This window comes from Globicephala melas, chromosome 1 (assembly GCF_963455315.2).
Source record: "Globicephala melas chromosome 1, mGloMel1.2, whole genome shotgun sequence".
In the NCBI taxonomy this organism is placed as follows: domain Eukaryota; kingdom Metazoa; phylum Chordata; class Mammalia; order Artiodactyla; family Delphinidae; genus Globicephala; species Globicephala melas.
Window position 1 is genome coordinate 178,486,351 of NC_083314.1, and position 26,026 is coordinate 178,512,376.

The window sequence follows — 26,026 nt, forward strand, 5'->3', positions numbered from 1 at the left end:
GCTTTCTTCCCAGTTTGCAGTCGTTATTTCATACTCACAGGCTCGTTCACAGCATTCTGCATGGACACATTCTTAATGCAGACGCCAAACGCAAAAGGATGGGAAGGATTGGTAATACCATCTTCAAAGCGCAAATGGACATCTTGAATTTTTAACTGCAGCGGGAAAAAAAAAAACACATTTAGACAACTGCTGCAGGTAGAATACCACAGGCAGGAGTCTACCTAAGTAAACCACAGCAGGCATTTTACACAAACGCATAGCTTATGTCACACACACACCCGATAATCTAAGTTCCTCAGAGATTTATAATCACAAACTGGACATGAATGACACTTCCTTGTGATCAGTGCCTTCTCAAGAAGAGAGTTACAATACTTTCATCAAACCGTTTCAGAAAACACCTTAAACACTGAAATAAAGTAGTACCATTGTATCTAGATAACTGTCCCTCCCTCTCTTATGATATCTTAATCTTGCCTCTGTGTCCTCAAACCTGGACACAGGAACACCAGCAGGGTATTTCCATTTTGACCTTATTTATTACCCCTTGCCCCTATAGTGGGGGTACAGAAAAAGCACTCTGCTTCAATGAATTAAAAAATAATAACAGAAAGTGAAAAGACAACCCATAGAATGCGAGAAAATATTTGCAAATCATATATCTGATGATAAGGGACTAAAATCCAGGATATATAAAGAACTCTTACAACTCAATAGTTAAAAATAAATAAATACTTTTTTTTTTAATGGAAATGGGATTTGGACAGACATTTCTCCAAAAGAGATACAAACGGCCAATAAGCACATGAAAAGATGCTCAACAACATTAACCATTAAGGAAACGCAAATCAAAACCACACTGAGATTTCACTTCACACCCACTAATATGGCCACTATTAAAAGACAGACAGTAACAAATCCTGATCAGGATGTGGAAAAATTGAAATGTTCACACATTACTGGTGAAACTGTAAAATAGTTCCTCAAAAAATTTAACATATAGTTACCATAAGACTCAACAATTCCACTCTTGGGCATATACTCAAGAGAACTGAAAACATAGGTTCACACAAAACCATACACATGACTGTTTATAGCAGCAATATTCCTTATAGCCAAAAAGTGGAAACAACCCAAATGTCCATCAACTGACAAACGGATAAACAAAATGTGGTCTATCATGAGAACTGCAAAAACTCTAGGTATGAGCACTCCATTCAAACGCCTACCCTAAGAGACCCGACCAAATTTTAACATAGGCTTCTAGCAGCCTAAGGCTGAGTCTCCAGGACATTCCATCCCCTTCCTGAGTTCCCATCTAGAAAAGCTCAGGGCTGTGTGTTCTAGCCGACGCCTGACAAGAGCACACCCGACCCCCTTCTTAGAGCATTTACCAAAAAGGGCTTACAACTGCAAACCCTTTCTCTGTCCCTATGTGATGTGTCTCCTACAACTCAAGGACCTAAATGCCACTCCCTGGAAATGGAATCATCAGGAAGGGCGGAGCCTCTGTCTCCCCTCTCTCTGGGAGGACAGAAGCCCAGCTAGCAGACACAGCTGACCTAATCATATCTACACTGACCAACCCTTTGTAATTTTTCATCTGAGCCCTCTCCCCACCCCCACTCCGCCCCCATTCTCCCTTTAAAAGGCCTGGTCACCTCTGTACAAACTGGAATGGAGCTCTGCTCCTTCCCCTACTGTCAGAAGTCACTGAATAAAGTCTGTTTTCACCACTTTAACTTCACTCCAGCTTTGTTTATCTTTGGCAATCCATCCAATGGAATATATTATTCAGTCATAAAAAGAATAAAGTCCTGATACATGCCACAACGTGGATGAACCTTGAAAGCATTATGCTAAAAGGCCAGTACAGCCCCACTGATGTGAAATGTCCAGACTAGGCAAATCCACAAAGTGGATTAGTGGTTGTAGGGGGCTGGAGGGAGAGGGGAATTGGAAGTGGCTACTAGTTGGGTATGATGAAAATGTTCTGGAATTAGACAGTGGTGATCGATGCCCAACTTTGTATATATACCAAAAACACTAGATTGTACACTTTAAAAGTGTGAACTTTACAGTATGTGAACTAAATCTCAATAAAGCTATTATTAAAAAATAAAAATAATGAGGAATTTTTTAAAAAATCAATGACAGCTAAAATAGATAAATAAATAAATAACTGCCTGGAAAAGATTTCAAAGCAGTCACCCCAAACGTACTGATCTTTTCCCCCAATGTTATCAAAGTTATGAATCCAGCAACCTCAGGCTGTATTTTGGGGGGAAGTGGGACACCTTAAAAACATGTGGCCTGTGTCACTTTGGTACTGCAAGAAAACCCTGGAGGTAAGAAGCATGGGCTAACACTTACGACACACTGAAAATTAGTGTGAACCCTGCTCTAGTTTTTGAGGACAAACAAAACAATAATTAAAGCAGAAAAGAGGGCCGACAGCCCTAGCACTGAAACTCAACAAACTGCCTCCAGACACATCAGTGAGAGCAAGTATCTTACTGGGCTGTTCACAGTGCACTACGGAATCAACTGGAAACCACATCCAACCCCTCTCATTGTACAGATGAAGAAACTGAGACTAAGAGATTAAGTGATTTAGTCATGAAGACTCAGGTGACCTGGCTTCTTGGGAGGTAAATCCTTCAGCACGTAGGGTTCCGATATTCGTAAAGAAAATGAAGTGAAATGTCAATGAAATGAAAACTCCTACTCACACTAACTGAAGCAAGAAAAACCTGTGTCTGCCCAGAGCTGGACTCGCTTTTCAGGTTTTCCCTCTGGCACCGCCTATGAAAAGGCACACATGAGCAATCAGCGCTCTCCGCAGACACCCTGTTATCAGTTAAACCCACAGGAAACAGCAACCACGGACGTGAAATGCACTTAAGCCTGAGCGATCCCTTCTGTGTTCATACTTTATAAAAGCCATTAGGACTTACTTCAATATTCTCCACAATTCTCGTAACTACCGAGGCAGTAACTGAATACCAGTAGGACTCCCCTTTCTGCTGGCGTTCGTTCTACAAAGGAAAGAGCCGGTGTTAGCAGAATCTAGTGCTTCGCTCATTTCAAGTCTCACCACCACCGCTCTCATGGCCAAAAGGATTTCTGCCTTGCCTTCCACTTCTCCTCCAGGGCTTGAAGGAGAGCTTTCTTGCGTTCCCTTTCCAACAGCTTCTCCTTTTCATCATTGAAATCCTGTATTTTTTCAGGGGCTCCAATTAAGTGAAGGCTGGAGATGGAGATCACCCAAGGGTCCACATGGGGGCGATAGAAGGGAATCTGAAGGGTTACCTTCCCAATTAAGCCTGCGAAAAGGAAAGTCTTGTTAACTGTCTGCACACATTTTTTTTTTTTGCACACATTTTTAAATTCCATTTCTCTGTATTCTAGTTTTCTTTAAGGAGTATTATTACCATTTACTTTTTAATTTAAGAAAACAAGTAGCAAGTTTTCGTACATGTGAAACAAACATTAGTGGGCTGAGATCTGTAAGAACAAGGCATAATAAAGCAGAAGATGGAAAAAGGTCAGTGTAACTCTTTCACATCTAATGCAACATCTCCCTCTGGAAAATACCTCTTCCCCAACAGGACTACATCGTAAACTTCCCTGGGGTGTCTTTTCTTCCCATGGCACCTGTACTAGACCGTGGGCACACACTCATCTCTTGTTCATTATTAATTAGCTGGTTGATAGGTACTTATTGGGAGTTATCAGACTCAGCAATATGCCCAATCTTGAACACAGCAACCAAAACGTAGGTCACGTTGCAGTGGTACTCTATCGAGAAAGAATTCTGATTCTTCATGAGAACTCGGGCTGATGGGAAAGCTATAAATGGCCTGGTAGAATTGTGACACTTATTCCCCAAGTTCTACCATTTCTCAAAGATCCACACAGCCCAACTAACAGTCTACCTCTGAAAGCAACACATGTTATCAGACTGTTATCATTACTGTCTAAGATCTAGAATTCGAGCAGGATCGATGTGTTATATTTAAGATAACAGAGTATCATTAACACCAAATGATCAACTGTGTAATCCGGTAACAGATGAAGAAATCTTACAACAAATAATGAAAAAATATTTTAATTTTGACTTTAGAAAAATGAAAGTAAGTTTTTTACATTTAATAAAATTTATATTATAACTGAAACCATACACCAATTTTCACAACAAAGAATTTTAACAATAATTAGTGTACAGTTGCAATTCTAACCTAAATTAATTGGGAGGACACTTATATGACAGCAAAATATAATTTCTGTTACATTTTATTTTTGCATAAAAAGCATAAAAAGGGTCACTTTTGCCAAAATATTAGAAAACATCAATTTTCCCTAAGAGCCTCTCTTAATCCTTTGATAGTCAAATAAGAACTCTCTTGGAAGTATCCACTGTTTCATCATTCTTGAGAGTTTCTTTCAGATTCTAACTTGTCAGTGCCTTTGCTTGTGATTCTGGCAGTTCACCTATGACCTGAATTGACTTCAAGAAAGCCTAAATCTCTTGCAAGATTTCTATTTTATTTCACCTAGCAACTGATTTGCATTGTACTTGCACTTTATTGTAACATAAGTACCCTCAAAATAAGGGAAAGACTGACTGATATCAACAGGTTTGTTCAATGACGAGCAGTGTCTAAAGAGGGACTAATTTTATAAGTGGTCACTTAATACAGAATATTTTTATTCCGTGATAATTCTTGTTTCCTTACCAAACCTAGTAACTGCAAGACTCCGATAATAATTGCAAACATCAACTGAGTGTGCCGGGCACTGTTCTAGTCATTTTAATGCATTAACTCAGGTATTCCTCTCAACAAACCTATGATATAGCTACTAGTATTATCCCATCCTAAGATGAGGATACACTCACAGAGTGGTTAGGGAACCTCCCCAAGGTCACACAGCCAGAAAATGGCAGATATGGAATAGAAACGCAAGCATACAGTTCCAGAGCCCACCTTTCATTCAATAGAGTAAACTGTCTCTTAGTAATATGAATTCTCTGAAAATAAGAACCCCCTGTATCTAGGATGGAAGTTCTCAGACTTTAGTAAACATAAGAATCACCTGGGGTGCTTATTAAAGATGCAGGTTCAACAACACTCCCTCAGAGACTCTGATTCAGTAAGTCTGGGGGCCACCTGACCTCCCCACCACCACCCCCAAGATCATCCTGATACTAATGGCCTAGAGACCACACTTGAAGACTGATCTAAACTCTATCCTTCCAATCCTGCCTCTTCCTGGTCCAACAGAGCCAAACTCAAGGGCTCTCACTTTTCACGTCCCAATCGATAAAAGACTCAAAACTGCCTCCCACTCCCTTGTTCCACATACCAGCTTTGACTTCAAATGGTAATTCCAGTTCTTTCAAGGCATCTTTCTTTAAAGGCAAGTTTTCTAATTCAACAGCACCTAAAAAATAAAAATACCATAACATGTTCATCCAACAAATGCAGCAGTTGCCTGTTGTGTGCAAATCAATGAAGGGTAAAGGGAGAGTTTCACATCTAGACCCAGGCTATACCAATGTGCATTCTCTGTACTAATTTCCCGACCAGCCCACTGACATGTAAATAACAGCTGAAGCTTACCAGCAGATGAAGGATTTAGGCAGGGATCTAACTCTAATGAGCCAGATAGTAAATATCTCAGGACTTATCGTGTCTACTGTATATTCTCCTTTTATTTTGTTTCTTTACAAGCCTTTAAAAATGGAAAAGCCATTCTCAGCTAGCAAGGGGATCTGGCCAGTTGGCCGGTTTACAGACCCCTAGTTTAGGCTACTATTCCACCAGAGGACCATTAACATCTGAATCACCTAGGATGAAATGCAGGCTCCTGGGTCTGAAACAGAAATTTGCAATTTTTAACAAGCTCTCCTTACCCACCGCCCTCCCCCTCCCCCAAAATGGGTGTATTCCATACCACGTCAGAGAGCCCCTGTAAAGTTGGTCATCAAGAGGAATTTATACTCTCTCCTCTGGAGAGCCCCCTCTGCAGGTTCTCCTCTGCACCCTCACTCGCAGGTGTAATAACCAGTCAGAGAGCAAAGGCATGAACAGGACCACCGATGAAGGTCCTTTTCAGACCCAGTTTCTATAATTACTTAAATCCAAAAGCACAAGATGACTCCAAAGCGGACTGAAGGATTAGTCACAAGGGTGCAGCTAGATCTCTCTCTCTCCCAGCTATGGAAATCAACCCTTTACACATACTGGGTTGGACAAAAAGTGCATTCGGGTTTTTATGGAAAAACCCGAATGCACTTTTTGGCCAACCCAGTACATACTGATCCCTCCCCTGCGCCTAAGGCACTGTGTTGGCCACTGGGAATAAAAACAAAGGCAGGCAGGGTCCCCATCTCCAAAATGCTGGGGAAACAGCCGTTTTATAAAGTTGTTCATTTGTGCAACACAAGTCAATTTCTGAGTCACTTAAATCTGTCTGAAATGTACTCTCAAGAACAGGGAGTACAGACAACCACCACCCAGCAACCATTAACTGGTAAGAGAACCCAGAAGAAAGGAGAGCAAGTCTTTTCCTCCAAAGACACACTAATACAAGAAACTTAATTATTTTCCCCTTTGAATGATTAAGACTTGTGCATTGGCATCTAAAGAAGTATTCAAAGCTAGCATTTTGGCAGATTCTGAACAAATGCACCCAACTTATTTTTCAGACTTTTGCAAGAACATCTATTCACATGGGGCTCCACTTACCTTAAGACTTAACAAAAGGAGAAGCTAATAATCCCAGAGAGCCCAGAAACAACCCTATATCCACACTTGGGGAGAAAATGAGCATAAGGGGGAAAAAACATGAGACACATTCCTTATCAGTTGAAACCGACTTAAAGGGAGGAAAGTATATAACTTTTGAAGAGCAACATTTGCAATCTGAATCATTCGCCCTATTTTTCAATACCCAAATCTGTCACAAAGGCAGACAGCCCCAGGTTTCCTTGGCTGCTGTACAGAGTGGAGAAGTGGAAAGAACTGCAGGCAATCCATTCAATGAAAAATTAAAGAAGCTGAAGCACAGACAGCAAAGGAGGTGGTCTAGAAAAGGAGAGGACACACAGAAAAGAATGAGGAGAAATGGCAGCCTATAGCAAGTCAAAAACAAGGGAATCAGGGACTTCCCTGGTGGCCCAGTGGGTAAGACTCCGCACTCCCAATGCAGGGGGCCCGGGTTCGATCTCTGGTCGGGGAATTAGATCCCGCATGCATGCTGCAACTAAGAGTCTTCATGCCACAACTAAGAAGTCCACATGCCACAACTGAAAAAAAAAAAGATCGCCATGTGCCGCAACTAAGACCCAGCACAGCCAAAAATAAATAAATAAAAATAAATATTTTTTTTAAAAGGGTAATCAGGCAAAACACAGATCAAAGGCTTCCTACTTCCCCACCCACTCATATGTACCCACAACTGGCCCTGCTGGAAAAGGTCCCTCCAAGGGACCAGGCCACAAAGCACCCAGCATAGGTGAGCACCTTATAGATAATAATGTTTGTTGATTTCCAGACAGATAATTTGCAGACTTATTTATGGATGGCTCTCTCATCCAAAAATTCCTCACCTCAGATTAACAAGAAATCTAGTCACTAGCTGGGGTGAATTTAGAGTAATACCTAATGACTACTCAATCTTCCTTCCTCAGCTCTAGGGAAGCCAACCTCATTTAAAGGGCCAACCTGAGGTTCAGAGCTTATTAAAAAAAAAAAAAAAAAAAAAGGAGGGGGAATCTAAATGTATGCCCATGGCCCAGAGTTCAGACTCCTTGAACCAGCACTGGCAGCCGCTATCTTCTGGCCCCAAACCATCCCAAAGACACCCTGCAGGTTTCAGCCTTCCGCCTCTGCTCACACGCCTCATTCTGCCTGGAATGTGGTCACCCAGCCTGGGCCATCTATCAAAATCCTGCTAAGACCCACTCAAAGCCACCCCCAGAATAGCTTTCTCAGGGTCCTCCAGACAAGAAGAATGACTCCCCTCCCACTGCATTATGCCTGTATCTCTAGTATAACAACATAATACATACTGCCTTGTATTACCGTACACTTATTTCTGTCTCCAGGACTGGTTAATGGCTCTCTGAGGGCAGGGATTATAGAGGTGGAGCTGGGATGATGATGATCATGACAATGACCATGATGATGATGACGATGAGGAGGAGGAAGAGGGAGGGGGAGGAGGAGGGAGGAAGGAGAGGAGGGGGAGGGAGGAGGGAGAGGAGGGGAGGAGGGGGAGAAGGGGGAGGAGGAGGGAAGGAGGAGGAGGGAAGGAGGAGGGAGGAGGAGGGGGAAGGGAGGGGGAGGAGGAGGGAGGGGAGGAGGAGGGGGAGGAGGAGGAAGATGAGGATGGCTATCATTCAGTGAGATCTTACTATGTCCCAAGCATTTCATATGCATTTCTTCATTTGATCCTCACAAAAATATGAGGAAATACTATTATTTTCTTCATTTTTAAGATAAGAAAAATGAGCTTGAAGGATAAGCAGTCTGCTTAAAAATCACAGATCTGGTCAGTGGTAGTACTAGAGTTCATACCAGACCTGTGTGATCTCTGGCAGCAAGAGGGACAGAGGATGAAGAGGAGGCTTCCGTAACTTGCTCACAGTCACAAACAGCTGTTAAGTGGTGAAACCAGGGTTAGACCCTATGCCTGAGCTCCAAGTATTTTCTTCTGTCTCCCCGTTTTGTATCATTCCATAACAGAGCCTTACCCAAAGCAGGTGCTCAGTGAAAGTCTGTCGAATGACTGAACAAATGAAATGTTATACAAGTCCTATCTCTGTCCTTCCACTACTCATATGCTACTTTGCATTTTTATTGCTTTTAGCATGTGTGCACAATCTACCCTTGAAGTCCAACCCACCAGCTAATCACATGTTGCTGGTAGTATGATGATGATGACTAACACTGACGGAGGACCAAGAACAGTTCTAAGCTCTTTGAACCTACATTAATGTGTTTAGTTCTTAGAACCTTATGAGATAGTTAATATTACCTCCAACTTGCAGAAAGGGAGACTAAAGCAATTTTAATATTTAATTTTCTATTTAATTCTTAGTAGAATTTGAGTAATTTAGTACTAAGGGTGTAATGTACAACATGATAAATATAGTTAACATATATGTTATATATGAAAGTTGAGAGTAAATCCTAAGAGTTCTCATCACAAGAAAAAATGTTTTTTCTATTTCTTTAATTTTGTATCTGTATGAGATGATGGATGTTCACTAAACTTACTGTGATAATCATTTCATGATGTATGTAAGTCGAACCATTATACTGTATACCTTAAACTTACACAGTGCTCTATATCAATTATATCTCAATAAAACTGTCAGAAGAAGAAAAAAAGAATTTGAGTAATTTGCCCAAGTTACTGGTAAATGGAGGAACTGGGATTCAAACCCAGTCTGGCTACAAAATCTATACCCTTGACCACTATTTCAGTCGCCTTTGCATCTTCCAACGCATCTGTAAATATTTGCACACAGACTGAAATAATATTCTTATTCCTATCTAGTACCCTCTGCCCCCAAACACTGCTTAACTATGTCATCAAGATCAACAAAAAGTGTCAACTCCTTTACAAGCCATTCTCTCAGTGCATTGCAATGCTCTAAAACTTTTCTGGCCAAGCATCGTGGTGTGCTTTGGAGCCATAAGGACGGAGTACCTAACTGACACAAGTTTTGAAAGAAAAAGCATTTTTCTATTCTTCTTCTTACCTTAATTCTTCTTCTTACCTTCTTCTTACCTTCTTCTTACCAAAGATCCTTCTTCTTACCATACCACTCTTGAGAAAGCCAGCTCTGTTATTAGCAATGTTGTTGCTAATAACAATGTTGCTCCTTCTAGGCCCTGTTACCTGCCCTGTACAACCTGGTTAGCTTCACAGTGTGTCTGAGAACTTCAATAAGTGACCAAAGAGGTGAACCTGACACTATTATTGCACTTTAAACACAGCCCCGCCCTGACAATTGGTCACTTTCACTTTCCACTCAGCAGCTGCCTTCTAGGAAAGGGCAGAAGGAAAAGCCGAAGAACAGGAAGGAACCCACTTCTGTTTCCAAAGAAAGGAAGGGAGCAGGGAGGTGCAACCGTGCTAGCTCGCCACCGCCTACTGCTGCTGTGATCGCTCCACTGGTTTAGGTGGGTCAGAAAACCCCGGAGAATGCTGCTTCTGGGAAGAGAAAATCACTGCACCCTGTGCTCATACTATACACACATCTGTATCACTGCTAGCCCCACTAACCTGCCCTGGTCCACTTGCCAAAACTCATACTCCCAGGAAGCCCAGAAGGTTTCCACTATATCTGAGGCCTCCTTTCCTCTTTCTATGATTCTACATGTTTGCAAACTGACTTTATCTTCTTTCTCTAGATTTGTTAAAGGGTTCCACTTTGAGTTGAGCAAACAGAACTTAAATTAAAACAAGGAGAAGGAGAAGAAAGCCGCTTTCCAATCCCCACATCAAACCCCTGGGCTGCATTTACACAGTATAGACCTGTAAAGGCTAAAATGTCTCAAGCTTTAGGTACGTTACTACTCAGCAAGACAAGAACTCAGAAATTCTGTTGGAAGACCCCACAGTAACGTATTTTAAAACTTCTACTGGGTGTCTATTACACACCAGCAGGATAGGAGCTTCAATGGTCACTCCACTTGATCCTTTCAGCGATGCTGTAAAGGTACATTACCCTCTTTCTCTAAAGAAACCGAGGCTCAGAATTTCAGTGACTTGTTCATGTAGCTAACAAGTAACACAGCAGGATTTGAAGCCGAAGCCAATGCCATTGTCACTACATCCTGGCTGCCTCCACAAAGCTTCATAAAACTAAAAAATTAACTGGGGTAAAGCACAGTCACCAGTAGCATGGTTTTCTTTTTTATTTTCCTTTTAATATTTAACAGTCCCCTAAAACCTACAACAATCCAGCTATATACTTAAGTTACCCTGTAATAATAATCAGTGTCATATGGAAGAACATTATTTCCTTTTACACATATTTAATACAAAGCCATCTGTCCATCGGGGTTTATTACTCTCAATACAACAAAAAGAACATAAAAAATAGAAACGCAATCTGCAAAGCATACTTCACCAAAAAGAGATACATGCACTCACCTTTCAGAAGCGCAACGGACAGCTGATCAGTGTTCAGGTTATTGACATATTTCCCTAGATAGGTATTGAGAACCCAGGCTACAAGACCTTCCAACATGACTATATCCTCAAGACAAGGTGTTTAAAACTCATGGATCATTATTTCTCTCTCTCATGGTCACAGAAGAATCTATGAAAGAAAAAAAAAAGGAAATGAACAGAAAAACCTGACAGTTTTTCCAAGCTGATATCCTACTCTACCTGCCCTGAAGGTGGCTGGATGCAAATCACAGATTTAAGAAAAGATGGGGTGACCAATGTTCACTGCACCACTGTTTACAATAGCCAAGACATGGAAGCACCCTAAGTGTCCATCAACAGATGAATGGATAAAGAAGGTGTGGTGTATATATATATATATATATATATATATATACACACACACACACACATATATATAATGGAATAATACTCAGCCATAAAAAAGAAGGAAATATTATTTGTAGCAACATGCATGGACCTAGAGACTATCAAACTAAGTGAAGTCAGACAGAGAAAGACAAATATTATATGATATCGTTTATATGTGAAATCTGAAAAATAATATAAATGAATCTATATACAAAAGAGAAACAGACTCACAGACATAGAAAACAAACTTATGGTTACTAAAGGGGGAAGAGGGGAGGGATAAATTAGGAGTATGGGATTAACAGACACACTAAGATATATAAAATAGATAAGCAACAAGGGTTTACTGCATAACACAGGGAAGAATATTCAATATTGTATAATAACCTATAATAGAAAATAATCTGAAATATACATAACTGAATCACTTTGCTGTATACCTGAAACTACCACAATATTGTAAATCAACTATACTTCAATTTAAAAAAAAAAAAAAAGATGGGATGAAAAGCACTATACGATGCCCCCACCAGTAAATGGAGGGCCAAACCAATACATCTGCATTTTGATGCAGCTGCAAGGGATAGTCACTTATAAATTTACCAAAAATTACCTACAATTCAAAGTTGTGTATCTTTTCGATGTAACTGATTGTTAAACTGCTTGCTTTTGGTGACTGACCTGGGGACTAGACTGTCCTGATCAGAGGTTCTCATCCAGATGTGATATGGCAATGTCTAGAGACATTTTTGAATATCACGACTGGGGGGATTGCTACTGGTACCTTGTGAGAAGAGACCATGGAGGCTGCTAAACCTCCTACAATGCACGAGGTAGCCCCCCGCAGCAATGAATTTTCCAGCCCCAAATGCCAATAGTACCAAGGTTGAGAAACCCTCTCCTAGATTAAGGCAAAAATGGCCTAAGAGATTGCATCAATAAACTTCATATTCTGCACCGATCCTCTTTAAGCCTTCCCGAAATCAATTTTGCAAACCTCTTCATCAGGCTCATTCATAAAATGATATAAATGGAAGGAAGACAACAGTGGTTTATCGTTCTTCTTAACTGTCCTGGAGCTGCATTGCTGGTACCTGGACACCAGACAGTGCTGATACAAGGGACCCCCTTAGTCAGTAACTGCAGACAACAGAAATCCTCTGGTTCCAGCTGCAGTATTTACAGTCAGTGCTGATTTACTGCTGTCATTACAATAACTGCTGTTTATTAGCATTACAAAACAGAGATTATTTTTAGTATTCCGTAAAGTTAACATGAGGGAACTTGAGACACCAAAGTTTAAATGGGTTCCAAGACTGCTCAGCTAGTAGATCCTAGTTAGAACTGTGGGCTCCAAATCTTGCTCTGAGCCAAGCATGTCGGACACCAGCCTACCAAGCCTGACACTCCAGGTTTGCTGTGGCAGGCATCCCACTTGGAACCGGCCCTTTCGGGATCCTTTCCAAGCACTTTGCCCCACCTCCAGTTATTCACCTTAGTGCCAGGAGATACTCTTACCCCAACTGAGAGGCCTCCACCCACCAGAAACCCCCAAACACAAAGCTGTACAAGAGTTAACCTCCAGGAAAAATCTGTTTTTATTTGTCAATAGTGTCCTGCATTTCCACGGAAGATTAACTTTTGTCAACAACGACAGTAAAAACATAAGAAAATAAACAGCATTTGGAAAAATACTAATTTCTTTCCAAAGATCTTTTTTAAAGCTACATTTTTATGTAAAATTAGGAATCTGCTAAAAATTACTGCATACACTTATTTAAAGAAGAAATTACAAGAACAAATTTCTTAAAATAAGAAATGTTTAACAGCCTGAGTAAAGGAAACACTTCTTTCTATAACTTTAAATGAGTAAACCTACAAAAACAAAACATGAACCTGACTAACCTAGTCTTACTATGTAGAGTCCAAACACACTTAGGCAAAGAGCCAAAGTTGGAAAACTCTTTACTTCTGAAGTTGCTGCCATTGATTCTGGTCCTAAGTGCCAACAAACTCTCTCTGGTGCCGTCCACAAGTGCTCTCCTCATAAAGGGAAACAACCGTCAGTTTGCACACAAGATCTGGCCCTACCCTACCTTCCCTGAAGGTGGACGAATGCAAAGCACTGATTAAAAGAAGATGGGGTAAGAAACACTATAAAACGCCCTGTGCAGTAAGTACACTGAGGCCCAAGCTAGACGGCAGCCATTAGCTCTGCTAAGCATCTAGAGCAGGTTTGAGGCCACTTCAAGGATTCCGTTAAGGAATCCGGTGTCAGGAAAGGCCGCCAGACTGGCCAGAATCCCAAAGTGTTTTTACACTCTGGTCCATCAGGGTTTCTAGGCCTGGTACTAACCCCACCTGGCCTCCCCTAATCGGTGGGGCAGGTGACACTGGGGATCAGTGCTCAGCCTACCGGTGGGCAGACAGCCGGCCATGACCTTGAGCCAGGCCCCTCCCTCGAGGAGCGGCTGGAGCCCTGGAGCCCTGAGTAGGAAGGGCTGGCAACAGGACGCGGGAGCGGAGGCGGCGGGGCTGAGGGCTGCCGGCCCTGCGAGCTCGGACATCGGAGGCCGGAGAGGGGCGGAGGCCCGGCAGGAAGGAGACTGCCCAGGAGGCGAGGCTCCTCCAGCCCGCCTGCCGCCCCTCTGCTCTCAGAACCCTAAGCCCGGCTCCAGGGGACCGAGAGCCCACCTCCCAGATACAGCCTGAAAGGAACACAGCCGCGCGTCCCAGCCCCGGAAGGAGGGGCTCAGCCAGGATGTGACCCCGGGAGGCGAGGGATAAAGAGAGGTTTGAGGCCTGATGTCCCATCCCAGAACGAGACCCCAGAAGGCTGGAGAAGGGGATGTTTAAGACCCTCTGGAGCCGTGACTGGAGCCATGTTCTTGGGCATAAAGCAAGGGAGCTCATACCCTGGGCTCCCGCGTGGAGACCGAGGCTCCGGCGGGGAGACGCGGCCTGACACCCCCTCGATCCCAGGGCACCAGGCTGCCCCGACCCGGAAAAGCGTCCGGGTCCGGCGGGGGTTCAAACTCCCCAGAACACGGTCGCCGAAGTCCTCGGAGACTCAGGACGCCCGAGCATATGGCGCGGGTGCCCGCAGGGCCTCGGACTCGAGAGTCCCGGTGAGGGCGGGGCGCTCGGGGCCGTCTGGGGCTCGGACACCCCAGGGATCCCCCGAGGAGCTTAGACCGCCGGAGGGCCGGACGCCGGGGTCCCCGGGCTCCCAGCGCAGCGCTCCGCCCGGGCGGGCCGGGGCTTCCAGGTCTGAAACGAAGTCGGAGCGGTCGACCGCAGGTCCACGCCCGCCCTGCGGCCCCCGGCCCTGCTCGCCGCCCGGCGCCGCCCCGCCTCGGCCCGTACCTGTAGGTGTCCCGGGCCGCCCGCCCCAGCCAAGCACTGCGCGGCGCTTCCTCTTCGCAGCTCCTCAATGGCGCTGGCCCGCTGCGCGCAGACCCGCCCCGACCCGACCAATCGAGCGGGCGACGCGCCTGCGCCTGGCCAGCCGAGCGCCGAGTCATCGAGGAGGCCCCCTGGCGCCCGCGGCCGCTCCTGCAGGGCTGCCCGCCCTTCCAGGGCTCGCAGGTGCTGGGGCTGAAGCGGTAGAAAGGCCCAAACAGCCCCCCCATTTTACAGCGCGGGGGTAAACCGAGTCCGGGGGAAGGATAATATATAGGACATATTGGCTCAGAAGTATTAGAACCCAGAATTCTTCCGTCTACAACGACCCGCCCGCAATCTGTTCGCCACTTATCAGCCGCAGGAGTCTGTTAAAACATAATTAATACCATGCCACTTTCCTGTTAAAACCTCTTCCGCATTATACTTAAGTTAAAACCCACCTCCTCAGAGAGCCGACACCAAGCTCCTACTGAATTTGTTCCATTCGCATTTCTGCCACTCTTTCCCGGGCCCGCTCTGTCCCAGCATCCTTCCGTTCCTGCCCCGGGACTTTTGCATTTGCATCTCTCTGCTTAGGATGCTTTTACCCTAACTGCTGTCCAATGGGAATATAATGCAAGCCACATAGTACATTTATTTAGTCGGTACATTTTTTACAGGAAAAAGAAAAAGGTGAAATTAATAATGTATTTTATTTAATCCAATATGTTCTAAATATTATCATCTCAACCTGTAACCAACAGAAAAAAATTATTAATAAGGTATTTTGGGGTTTTTTATATTAGTTTTTTAAACCTGGTGTGTGTTTTACACTACTGCACATCGTAATACAAACTAGCTACATTTCAAGTGCTCAATAGACTTGTATGACTACAGGGCAGCTCTGGATAATCATACAGGCCACTCCTTGCTTCAAATATTCCATCTCAGAGAGGATTTCTCTGCTGCCATATCTGAAGTTCCCCTCATCCATTACCCTGTTATATTATCTTAACAGAACTTAATGCTGCCTGAGATGAGATCATCTTATTTGTTTATACCTATGTTGTCTTTCATCACCCTGAAAGTTCACTGACAGCAGAAATTATGTCTTTTTCACAAATGTTTCCTCAGTACCTAGACATGGCCTAGCACAGAAAAGGCCCAATGCTATGAAAGAATGAACAAATGAACGCCTCATCTTGGATTATCACCAGAAGGGCAGGAAGAACATCTCAGGCTCATAAAAAGTCAGAAGACAAAGGTCACAGGCTGGCAAGGTTGCAAGACTATCTATTTACCATGACATTTATCAGCCCTCATGATGCTAAGCTAATGAAGGTGCTTGTGGGCTGACTCACTCCCAAGCAAGGCCTGAGTTTCTCTGAGGTGGGGGTCAACCCATCAGAATCTCAACACTGGGTCCCCCCAGAAGCTGAGGTTTGGGTGTAAAACCCTAGACTCCACAGAAGGCAGAAGGGAAGGCAGCCATCAGAGCTGAAGGAGCTCAGGGTCCAGATCTTCCAACACAGAGACACCTGACTGTACCTGGAGAGTTTATTTAAAACGCAGATGCCAGGGCACCATTCCTTCAACCAGTATCACTGAGAGTCTTTGGGCCTCGGTCCCTTATCAATCTTAACATACGTTTACCACACAGCCATCCCACTCCCAGGTATTTATGCAAGAGAAATGAAAGCACATGTGCATGCAAAAACTTATACACAAATATTCATAGCAGCTTTATTCATCATAGCCCAAAACAGGAAATAATCAAAATATCCATCAACAGGAGAATGGATAAAGATATTGCAGGGACTTCCCTGGTGGTCCACTGGGTAAGACTGCACGCCCCAGTGCAGGGAGTCTGGGCTCAATCCCTGGTCAGGGAACTAGATCCTGCATGCGTGCCGCAACTAAGAAGTCCGCATGCCTCAACTAAGAGTCCGCATGCCACAACTAAAGATCCCGCATGCCGCAACTAAGACCCAGTGCAGCCAAAATAAATAAATAAATAATTTAAATGTTTATAAAAGAAGAAAAGAGATTGCAGTGGACCCATACAGTGGAATACTACTCAGCAGTAAAAAGGAGCAAACTGCTGATACAGATACTATCTTGGAGGAACCTCAGAAGTATTAGCTTTGTGAAAAAAGCCAGGCCACGCAAGGCCATGTACCATAATGATTTCATTTCTATGCTATTCTAAACTAGAATGGCACAAGCAGACCAGTAGTGGCCAGGGGACAGGGGTGGAGGGAGGGGATTGACTAGGAAGGGACAGGAGGGAACTTTTCAGGGTGATGGAGCTGTTCTGGATCTTGATGGTTGTGATGATCATGAGTCTGTATACAGTTGTCAAAGTTCATTGAAGTGTGCACTTAAAATTGAAATTGTGTTTTCTGTTCATTATTCCTCAATGAAGCTGATATTTAAAAGATCGCCTCCCTCCTGGGACTTACATACCAGCAAGGGAGGAGAGACGGAGAACAAACAAAGTCAGCATAAAATATAGAGTGAACAGGATGGTGATGCGCACTAAAGAGAGAAATAACGCAGGGAAGCAAGGTAGGAAGGAGGACTGTACAGTTTTAGATGGAGGCCTCAGTGGGAAGAACTGGCCCCCAAGGGTTCAAGTTCAGGGAGTCTGCAGGGGGACCCAGCTCCCCAGATGATGGGTTTGGAAATGCAGAGCTGGTCCAAAGCCCTCATTGTACAGAAGGAGAAACTGAGGACTAGGAAGGGGAAGGAACTTAAAGTCATGCAGAGAGACCATAGGACAAGGCAGGACTCTGCTGTGAGCCTGAATCCCTGTCCATAATGGCCTCAGCCTTTCCTGCACCAGCCCACAGCCCTGAGCTTCAATTATTAGAGCAAAATTTATACTCGTTATGGACAAAACAGGGAACAGAGAGGTCAAATGTTGTCCTGGCAGAAGGAAAGGGGTTGTGTTGGCCACAGGGAAGGTCCTCCCATGGTCCCCCACCCATGCTGTGGTCCCCAAAGTTGCAAGTTTCTGACACATAACGGGTGAGGGGCTGCAGGAGATGGGGGATATCCTTAATTACCATCCACCCTAGACTCTGAGATGTATGTTGGCCCAGAAGGGCCAGGTTTTCTGGGGCAGGCAGATTTGAGGGGCCCTGCTCAGTACTCTCCAGTATCAGGCCCCTCCCTACCCGGCCTTCAGATCATCTAGACCAGAGCGGCTGCAGACAGTCAGCCAAAACTGCTAGAGAAATGTTCCTTTTGGCCCACACAAAGCCTTAAAATAATTGAAGTTAAGTTACATTTTAAAAGCTGGAGATCACTTGTGAAAATCTATATCTGGAGCTTCTCTAGAAAACAAAAAAAAAGGAAGAATTGGCAATGGTGGAACCCCCAACCTCCCTAGGCTTACATTCATTCGTTTATTCTTTCACCATTTATTGAGCACCTCCTATACCCTAGGCACTCTTCTAAGCACTTGGGGCTACATCACTGAGCAAAACAGACATATTTTTGTCTATAAAAATGCCCTATTGGAGTTTGTATTCTAGCAAGAGGAGCAGATGGTGAGCAATAAATATAACACATGTAAATTATACAATATTTGAGAAGGTGATAAGTACTGTAAGAGTCCCATGGGAGAGGTAGGCATCTTAGGGGAGAGGCAGCTATAATTTTAAATATGAATGAATCAGATCCAGAAGTTTCCACAGCAGCACTGTCCAATAGAAATGCAAGCCACACACGTAATTCTAAATTCTCTAGCGTCCACACTAAGTGCAAAGAAACAGGTGAAATTAGTGTTAATATTTTATTTAACCTAACATCTCCAAAATAGTATCATTTCAACATGTAATCAGTATAAAAATTATTACTGAGCTATTTTATATATGTTTTGTACTAAGTCTTCAAAATTCAGTATTTGTATTTGACAGTGCAGGTCCAGAGTCTCTTGAGAAAATGCAGACAGCCTGGGCAGGGGTGGTACTGTCACTCTGTGGGAAGAAGGACAAAGCACAGACCATAGCTCAGGGGTCAGCCCCATCATCTTACAGAGAGATTCTGAGCTCCAGAGAGGGACAGTGGCTACTCCAAGTTCACACAGCAGGTTATGGGTGGAGCTAAGGTACAGTCGCAGGACTCTTAACCTTTAGGTTTGCCCTGAGCAAACGCCCAGCTTTCCAGATGCTGCCCTGGTTTCTGGTTTCTGAATATAGAGCTCCAGGTGGAGCAGAGAAGTCCCCAGAGAGAGAGAAAATTCTACAGAGCTGGTTATCAGGAGCCTCCCACAGTAAACAGACTGTCCACCCAACTCAACTCCTTAGATGAGTATCAAGCCCAGACGGTCCTGCCCTCCTCTGCACGGCAGAGATAATGGGTACCTTGCCTATCTCCCGGAGCAATTATGGAGATAAAATAACCGAAGCTTGGTTTCGCAACTCTTAGAGCAGGCAATGCTCAGATCTCTCCCATGATGTGGGAAATAAAACCCAACATCCTTCCCCTGGCTTCTGAAGACACCCTCTTGACCTCATGTCCCATCCCTGGGGTTCCAAGGCTGTCCCACCCTCCCTTTACCAAGGCCTCTGCTCAAATACCAGCTCCTCAGAGAAGCCTTCCTGAACTCCCCTTGCAAACCAGCAATACCCCCACTCCCGTCTGTCCCCTTACGTTGCTTTATTTTTCTTCTTAGCACTCACCACGGGCATAGTCTACACATATTTTTTCACACAGTCCCTCCTAGCATGCCAGCTCCAGCTGGCATTCTGTTGCATCCCCAGGACCACCCCCCCCAACACACAAAAATAGCCACTTATATTTACTGAACACTTACTATGTGTCAGGCACAATTCCAAGTATTTCACAGATAGTAGTTCATGCATTAATCCCTTACTCGGAGGGACGTAATATTTTAACCTCATTTTAGAGATAAGGAGAGTGAGGCACAGAGAAGGTCATTAGCTTGCCTGAGGTCACACAGACAGAAGGTGGTGGAGCCAGGATTCACACCTGGAAAGTGGACTTGAAGGCCCACAACTCTTGACTTCTGTGCTAATCCATCAGTGCCCCATAACAACGATGCCTGAATGCAGACTAGATGAAGAGGAATCCACAGTTGCTTGCTCCCATCTGTGCTGGCCTCTACCTCATTGAAACCACTTGTTCTGTCTCAGTTAAAGAAAAGAAAGAAGCAGGAGGGTCTTCAACTGGCCCATTTTGACTGGTTCACCCATCAGGCAGGTGGCTGCCTTCAGTTACTCCAAATTTACCCACTGTGATATTGTGATTTATAATAAGAAGTATATATTTGATCTTCATCCTCCATTCCTGGCTCACAACTCTTAAAAAACCTTTGGAATTTCCCAAGTGATGAGAGCAATGGAACATCTTTTGTTCAAATATTTGTCCTTGGGTCCTCATTTCTGAAATAGCTCCAGAGCCATAAAGGCAAAACCAGTGTCTTATTATTCATATCAAACCCCTTTCAGTCACACCTAAGTTTATGTTAATAGGTGGCTTCTGGAAAGCCCCTAAGGATGAGGGCTGGTTGCCAGGGGAATGAACCCCCTGGTTGCCAGGGGAATGATTAGAGGGTTGGAACTTTCCACCTCAGCCCCTTACCTCTGGGTTGGGAAGAGGGGCTGGAGGTTGAGTCAATCACCAATGGCCAGTGATTCAATCAAGCATGCCTATTAATGAAGCCTCCCTAAAACCCCAAAAGGATGGGGTTCAGAAAGCGTCCAGCTGAACAAGTGGATGTGCTGGGAGGGTGGTGCACCCAGAAGGAGCACGCAAGCCCCGGCCCCTTCTCACATAAACGTTGCCCTTTGCATCTCTTCTGTCTGGCTCTTCCTGACTCTGAGCTGTATCCTTTGTAATAAGCTGGTAGCCTAATAAGTAAACTGTTTTCTTGAGTCCTATGAGCTGCTTTAGCAAAGTAATGAAACCAAAGCTGGTTGTCGTATAAGAGGTCGGTTGGAAGCACAGGTAACACCTGGACCTGTGATTGGTGTGTGAAATGAAGGCAGTCTTCTGGGAGTGAGCCCTTAACCTGTGAGATCTAGCGCTACGTCTAGGTAGCTACAAGTGTTCAGTGAGTCCCTTTGCCCACTGCCCACCTTAGCAGGACAGGGGAAGCCCTTTAGACCTGGCCCCTCTCTTTCCCTCTCACTGTGCCCCATCCTAGCCCCAGGTCATGCTCCGGCTCTCCCTCCATTCGTCAGGCGTCTTCTCCAAGTCACCTCTCTGGTCCCTTCCCTGATGGCCTGATCCAGGAGGGGGATCCCCCAATCCTTCCATTCTCTGTGGCCAGCTTCATTCTCCTCACATAGAAAGGAGACAGACTTTGTAGAAACTCTAAGTTGAAATTTTAATGTGGCTTGGATGTGTGCATGAATCCATTTTTAGAAAATACTACTCCCATTAATTATGGCGCAGCCATAATTAATGAGTTAGGTATACTGTACCTAAGAGCAGTACCCCATAAACATGAGTGGGAATGAGAGCTCTATCCTGGGATGCTGACTGGTGCAAAGAAAAAGTAGATTAGATGCTATTAAGAAGCATGTAATACCCCTAATTTAATACTTGTACCATCTGCTGTAAGCCATTTGTGTGTTTTCTTATTGTCTCTCTTCCCACCCATTTGTTTTAGTCGTTGCTGTATCCCAACACCTAGAGCAGTGCCAGCTGTGAAGTAGGAGCACAGTAAATACTTACCCATTCAAACACTGGGAGCCGGCAGGATGCATTTGTGGTACTTAAAGCCATGATGCTGGATGGGACTCGCAGGGGAGGGTGTGGGAGGTGGAGAAGATGCCCGAGGGCCGAGATGAGGAGGGAGAAGCCAAGGAGGCAGAAGGAGCCCCCGAGTCGAGCCGGCAGGAGAGCCAGGGCTGTGTGTGCTCCTGGAAGCAGGTGAGCAGCGTGTTTCAGGGAGGGGGCTGGTCACTTGGGTCAAACGCTGCCCACAGGGGGAGTGAGAGGAGACCTGAGAGCCTCTGTGACTCAAGCAGCAGGGTTAGTGTCAGCAGCGACCTGGCCAGTAGAGTTTTAGTGGTGAGGTGGACACAGCCTCACTGGTGTGAGCTCAAGAGAAAATGAAAGAAGATAAATTGGAGACAGTGAATGCCAACAGACAACATTTTCTACATGTTTTGCTGTTAGGAGTAGCTGGGAGTTCCTTGGCAGTCCAGTGGTTAGGACTCAGCACTTTCACCTCCATGGCCCTGGGTTCAATCCCTGGTCCAGAAACTAAGATCCTACAAACTGTGCAGTGTGGCCAAAAAAACAAAACAAAACAAAACAGTAGCTGGGAAATCTGACAGTAACTGAAGGGAGAATTGTTTTCAAGGAGGTTTTGCTGTTTGTAATTGTAGCGAAATGCACATAACATAAAATCTGCAATCTCAATCATTCCTGAGAGAACAGTTCAGTGGCTTTAAGTACAGGCACACCTTGTTTTATTGCATTTCCCTTTATTGTGCTTTGCAGACGTTGCGTTTTTTACAAACTGAAGATTTGTGACAACTGTGCGTCTAGCAAGTCTATCGGTGCCATTTTTCCAAAAGCATTTGCTCACTTTGTATCTCTGTGTCACGTTCTGGTAATTCTTGAATTATTTCGGGAATTCCCTGGTGGTCTAGTGGTTAGGACTCCACGCTTTCACTGCCGAGGGCCCTGGATTCAATCCCTGGTTGGAGAACTAAAATCCTGCAAGCCCGCGGCACGGCCAAAACTTTAAAAATTCTTGAAATATTTCAAACTTTTTCATTATTATTATATTTGTAATGGTGAAATGTGATCAGTGATTTTTGATGTTACTATTGCAATTGTTTGGGGGGCATCCAAAACCACACCCATATAAGATGGTGAAGTTAATCAACGTTGTGTATGTTCTGACTGCTCCACTGACCAACTATTCCCCCATCTCTCTCCCTCTCCTCGGGCCTTCCTGTTCCCCGAGACACAACAATATTTAAATCATGCCAGCTAATAACCTTACAATGGCCTCTAAGTGTTCAAGTGAAAGGAAGAATCACACGTCTCTTACTTTAGATCAAAAGTTAGAAATGATGGGGGACTTCCCTGGTGGTCCAGTGGTAAAGAATCTGCCTTCCAATGCAGGGACGTGGGTTCGATCCCTGGTCGGGGAACTAAGATCCCACAAGCAGCGGGGTAACTAAGCCCACGTGCCACAACTACTGAACCTGCACGCCTCAACGAGAGAGAGAAAAAACCCACACGCCACAACTAGAAAGAAGCCCGCTAGAGAGAAGCCCGTGGGCCGCAGTGAAAGATCCCGCATGCCTGAACGAAGATCTTGCATGTCGCAACTAAGACCTGATGCAGCCAAAAAAAAAAAAAAGTTAGAAATGATGAAGCTTACTGAGGAAGGCAGGTTGAAAGCTGAGATAGGCAGGTAGGCCTCCTGTGCCAGTTAGCCAAGTTGTGAATGCAAAGGAAAGTTCTTGAAGGAAATTAAAAGTGCTACTCCAGTGAATATATGAATGACGAGAAAGCGAAACAGCCTTATTGCTGATATGGAGAAAGTTTTGGTGGTCTCGATCGAAGATCAAACCAGCCACAACAATGCCTTAAGCCAAAGCCTAACCCAGAGCAAGGCTCTAACTTTCTTCAATTCTAGGAAGGCTGAGGGAGGTGAGGAAACGACAGAAGAAAAGTTTGAAGGCAGCAGGGGTTGGTTCACGAGGCTGAAGGAGAGAAGCCGTCTCCATAACGTAAAAGTGCCACGTGAAGCAGCCAGTGCTGATATAAAAGCTGCAGCAAGTTATCCTGAAGATCTTGCTAAGATAATGAATGAAGGTGGCTACGCTAAACAACAGATTTTCAACGTAGCTGAAACAACCTTCTATTGGAAGACGATGGCATCTAGGACTTTCATAGCTAGAGAGGAAAAGTCAGTGCCTGGCTTCAAAGATGCAAAGGACAGACTGACTCTCTTGTTAGGGGTTAATGTAGCTGGTGACTTTAGGTTAAAGTCAATGCTCATTTTACCATTATGAAAATCCTAGGGCCCTTAAGAATTGTGCTAAATCTACTCTGCCTGCGCTCTATAAATCCAACAAAGCTTGGATTGACAGCACATCTGTTTACAACATGGTTTACTAAATATTTTAAGCCCACTGTTGAGATCTACTGCTCAGAAACAAAGATTCCCTCCAAATATTACTGCTCATTGACAATGCACCTGGTCACTCATGAGCTCTGATGGAGATTAATGTCTTCGTGCCTGCTAACAGAATACCCATTCTGCAGCTCATGGATCAAGGAGTAATTTCAACTTTCAAGTCTTATTATTTAAGAAATACATTTTGTGTGGCTATAGCTGCCATAGATAGTGAGACCTTCGATGGATCTGGGCAAAGTAAGCTAAAAAACCCTTCTAGAAAGGAGTCACCATTCTAGATGCCATTAAGACCATTCATGATTCATGAGATGAGGTCAAAATATCAACCTTAATAGGAGTTTAGAAGAAGTTGATTCCAGTGCTCATTGATGACTTCGAGGGATTTAAGACTTCCGTGGAGGAATAACGGCAGATGTGGTAGAAATAACAAAAGAAGTAGAATTAGAAGTGGAGACTGAATTGCTGCAATCTCACGATAAAACTTGAATGGATGAGGAATTGCTTCTTATGGATGAGCAAAAAAAAGTGGGTTTTTTGAGATGGAATGTACTCCTGGTACAGGTGATATGAAGATTGTTGAAATGACAGCAGGGAATTTAGAATCTTATATAAACATAGTTGATAAAGCAGCTGTAGGGTTTGAGAGGATTGACTCCAATTTTTTTTTTTTTTTTTTTTTTTTTTTTGCGGTACGCGGGCCTCTCACTGTTGTGGCCTCTCCCGTTGCGGAGCACAGGCTCCGGATGCGCAGGCTCAGCGGCCATGGCTCACGGTCCCAGCCCCTCCGCGGCATGTGGGATCCTCCCGGACCGGGGCACGAACCCGTGTCCCCTGCATCGGCAGGCGGACTCTCAACCACTGCACCACCAGGGAAGCCCCTGTTGTCTTATTTTTAAAAATAAGAACCTTCAGCAACCACCGCCCTGATCAGTCAGCAGCATCAACATCAAGGTGAGACCCTCCACCAGCAAAAAGATTACGACTCACTGAAGGCTCGGATGATGGTTGGCATTTTTTAGCAATGAAGTTTTGTTTTTTGTTTTTGTTTTTGTTTTGGCTGCCTTGGGTCTCTGTTGCTGCGCGCGGGCTTTTCTCTAGTTACGGCGAGCTGGGGCTGCTCTTCGTTGCGGTGTGCGGGCTTCTCATTGCGGTGGCTTCTCTTGCTGCGGAGCACGGGCTCTAGGTGCGCAGGCTTCAGTAGTTGTGGCACTCGGGCTCAGTAGTTGTGGCTCGCGGGCTCTAGAGCGCAGGCTCAGTAGTTGTGGCACACGGGCTTAGTTGCTCCGCAGCATGTGGGATCTTCCCGGATCAGGGCTCGAACCCGTGTCCCCTGCACTGGCAGGTGGATTCTTAACCACTGTGCCACCAGGGAAGTCCAATAAAGTATTTTTTAATTAAGGTATGTACATTGTTTTTCTAGACATAATGCTATTGCACACTTAATAAACTACAGTAAGGTGTAAACGTAAATTATATATACACTGGGAAACCAAAAAATCTTTGTGACTCGCTTTATTGTGGTGGTCTGGAACCAAACCTGCACTCTCTCCAAGGTATGCCTGCATATTCACCACGTTGGGCAACCATCACCACCATCCGTGTCCCTAACTCTTTTCATCTTACAAAATTGAAAATTCTGTACCCAGTAAACATTAACTCCAAATACCTGTCTCCCCCCAGCCTCTGGCAACCCCCATTCTACTTTCTGTCTCTTTGAATTTGGCTGCTCTGGGGGCCTCACATAAGTGGAATCATACGGTATTTGTCTTTTTGTGACTGGCTTCTTTCACTTAGCATGATGTCTGTGAGGTCCATCCATGTTGCAGAATGTGTCAGAGTTTCTTTCCTTTTTAAGGCTGAATGATACTCTATTGTATAAATATACCATCTTTTGTTTACCCATCCATGGACCCTTGGTTTGCTGCCACCTTTAGC

General features: G+C 44.4%; 1 protein-coding gene across 1 annotated transcript in view; it reads right to left on the reverse strand.

The window, feature by feature from the left end:
- Positions 1-15,018, reverse strand: part of VPS13D (vacuolar protein sorting 13 homolog D) — a 244,666-nt gene extending 229,648 nt beyond the window's left edge. The window contains exons 1-6 of the mRNA XM_030878044.2: positions 14,935-15,018; positions 11,179-11,347; positions 5,371-5,448; positions 3,139-3,329; positions 2,961-3,041; positions 39-155 (exon numbers count right to left, since the gene is read on the reverse strand). Coding sequence (XP_030733904.1) covers positions 39-155; positions 2,961-3,041; positions 3,139-3,329; positions 5,371-5,448; positions 11,179-11,275 — 564 coding nt within the window. The 5' untranslated portion in view covers positions 11,276-11,347; positions 14,935-15,018. The remainder of the gene's footprint in view (positions 1-38; positions 156-2,960; positions 3,042-3,138; positions 3,330-5,370; positions 5,449-11,178; positions 11,348-14,934) is intronic.
- Between the last annotated feature and the right edge of the window lie 11,008 nt (positions 15,019-26,026).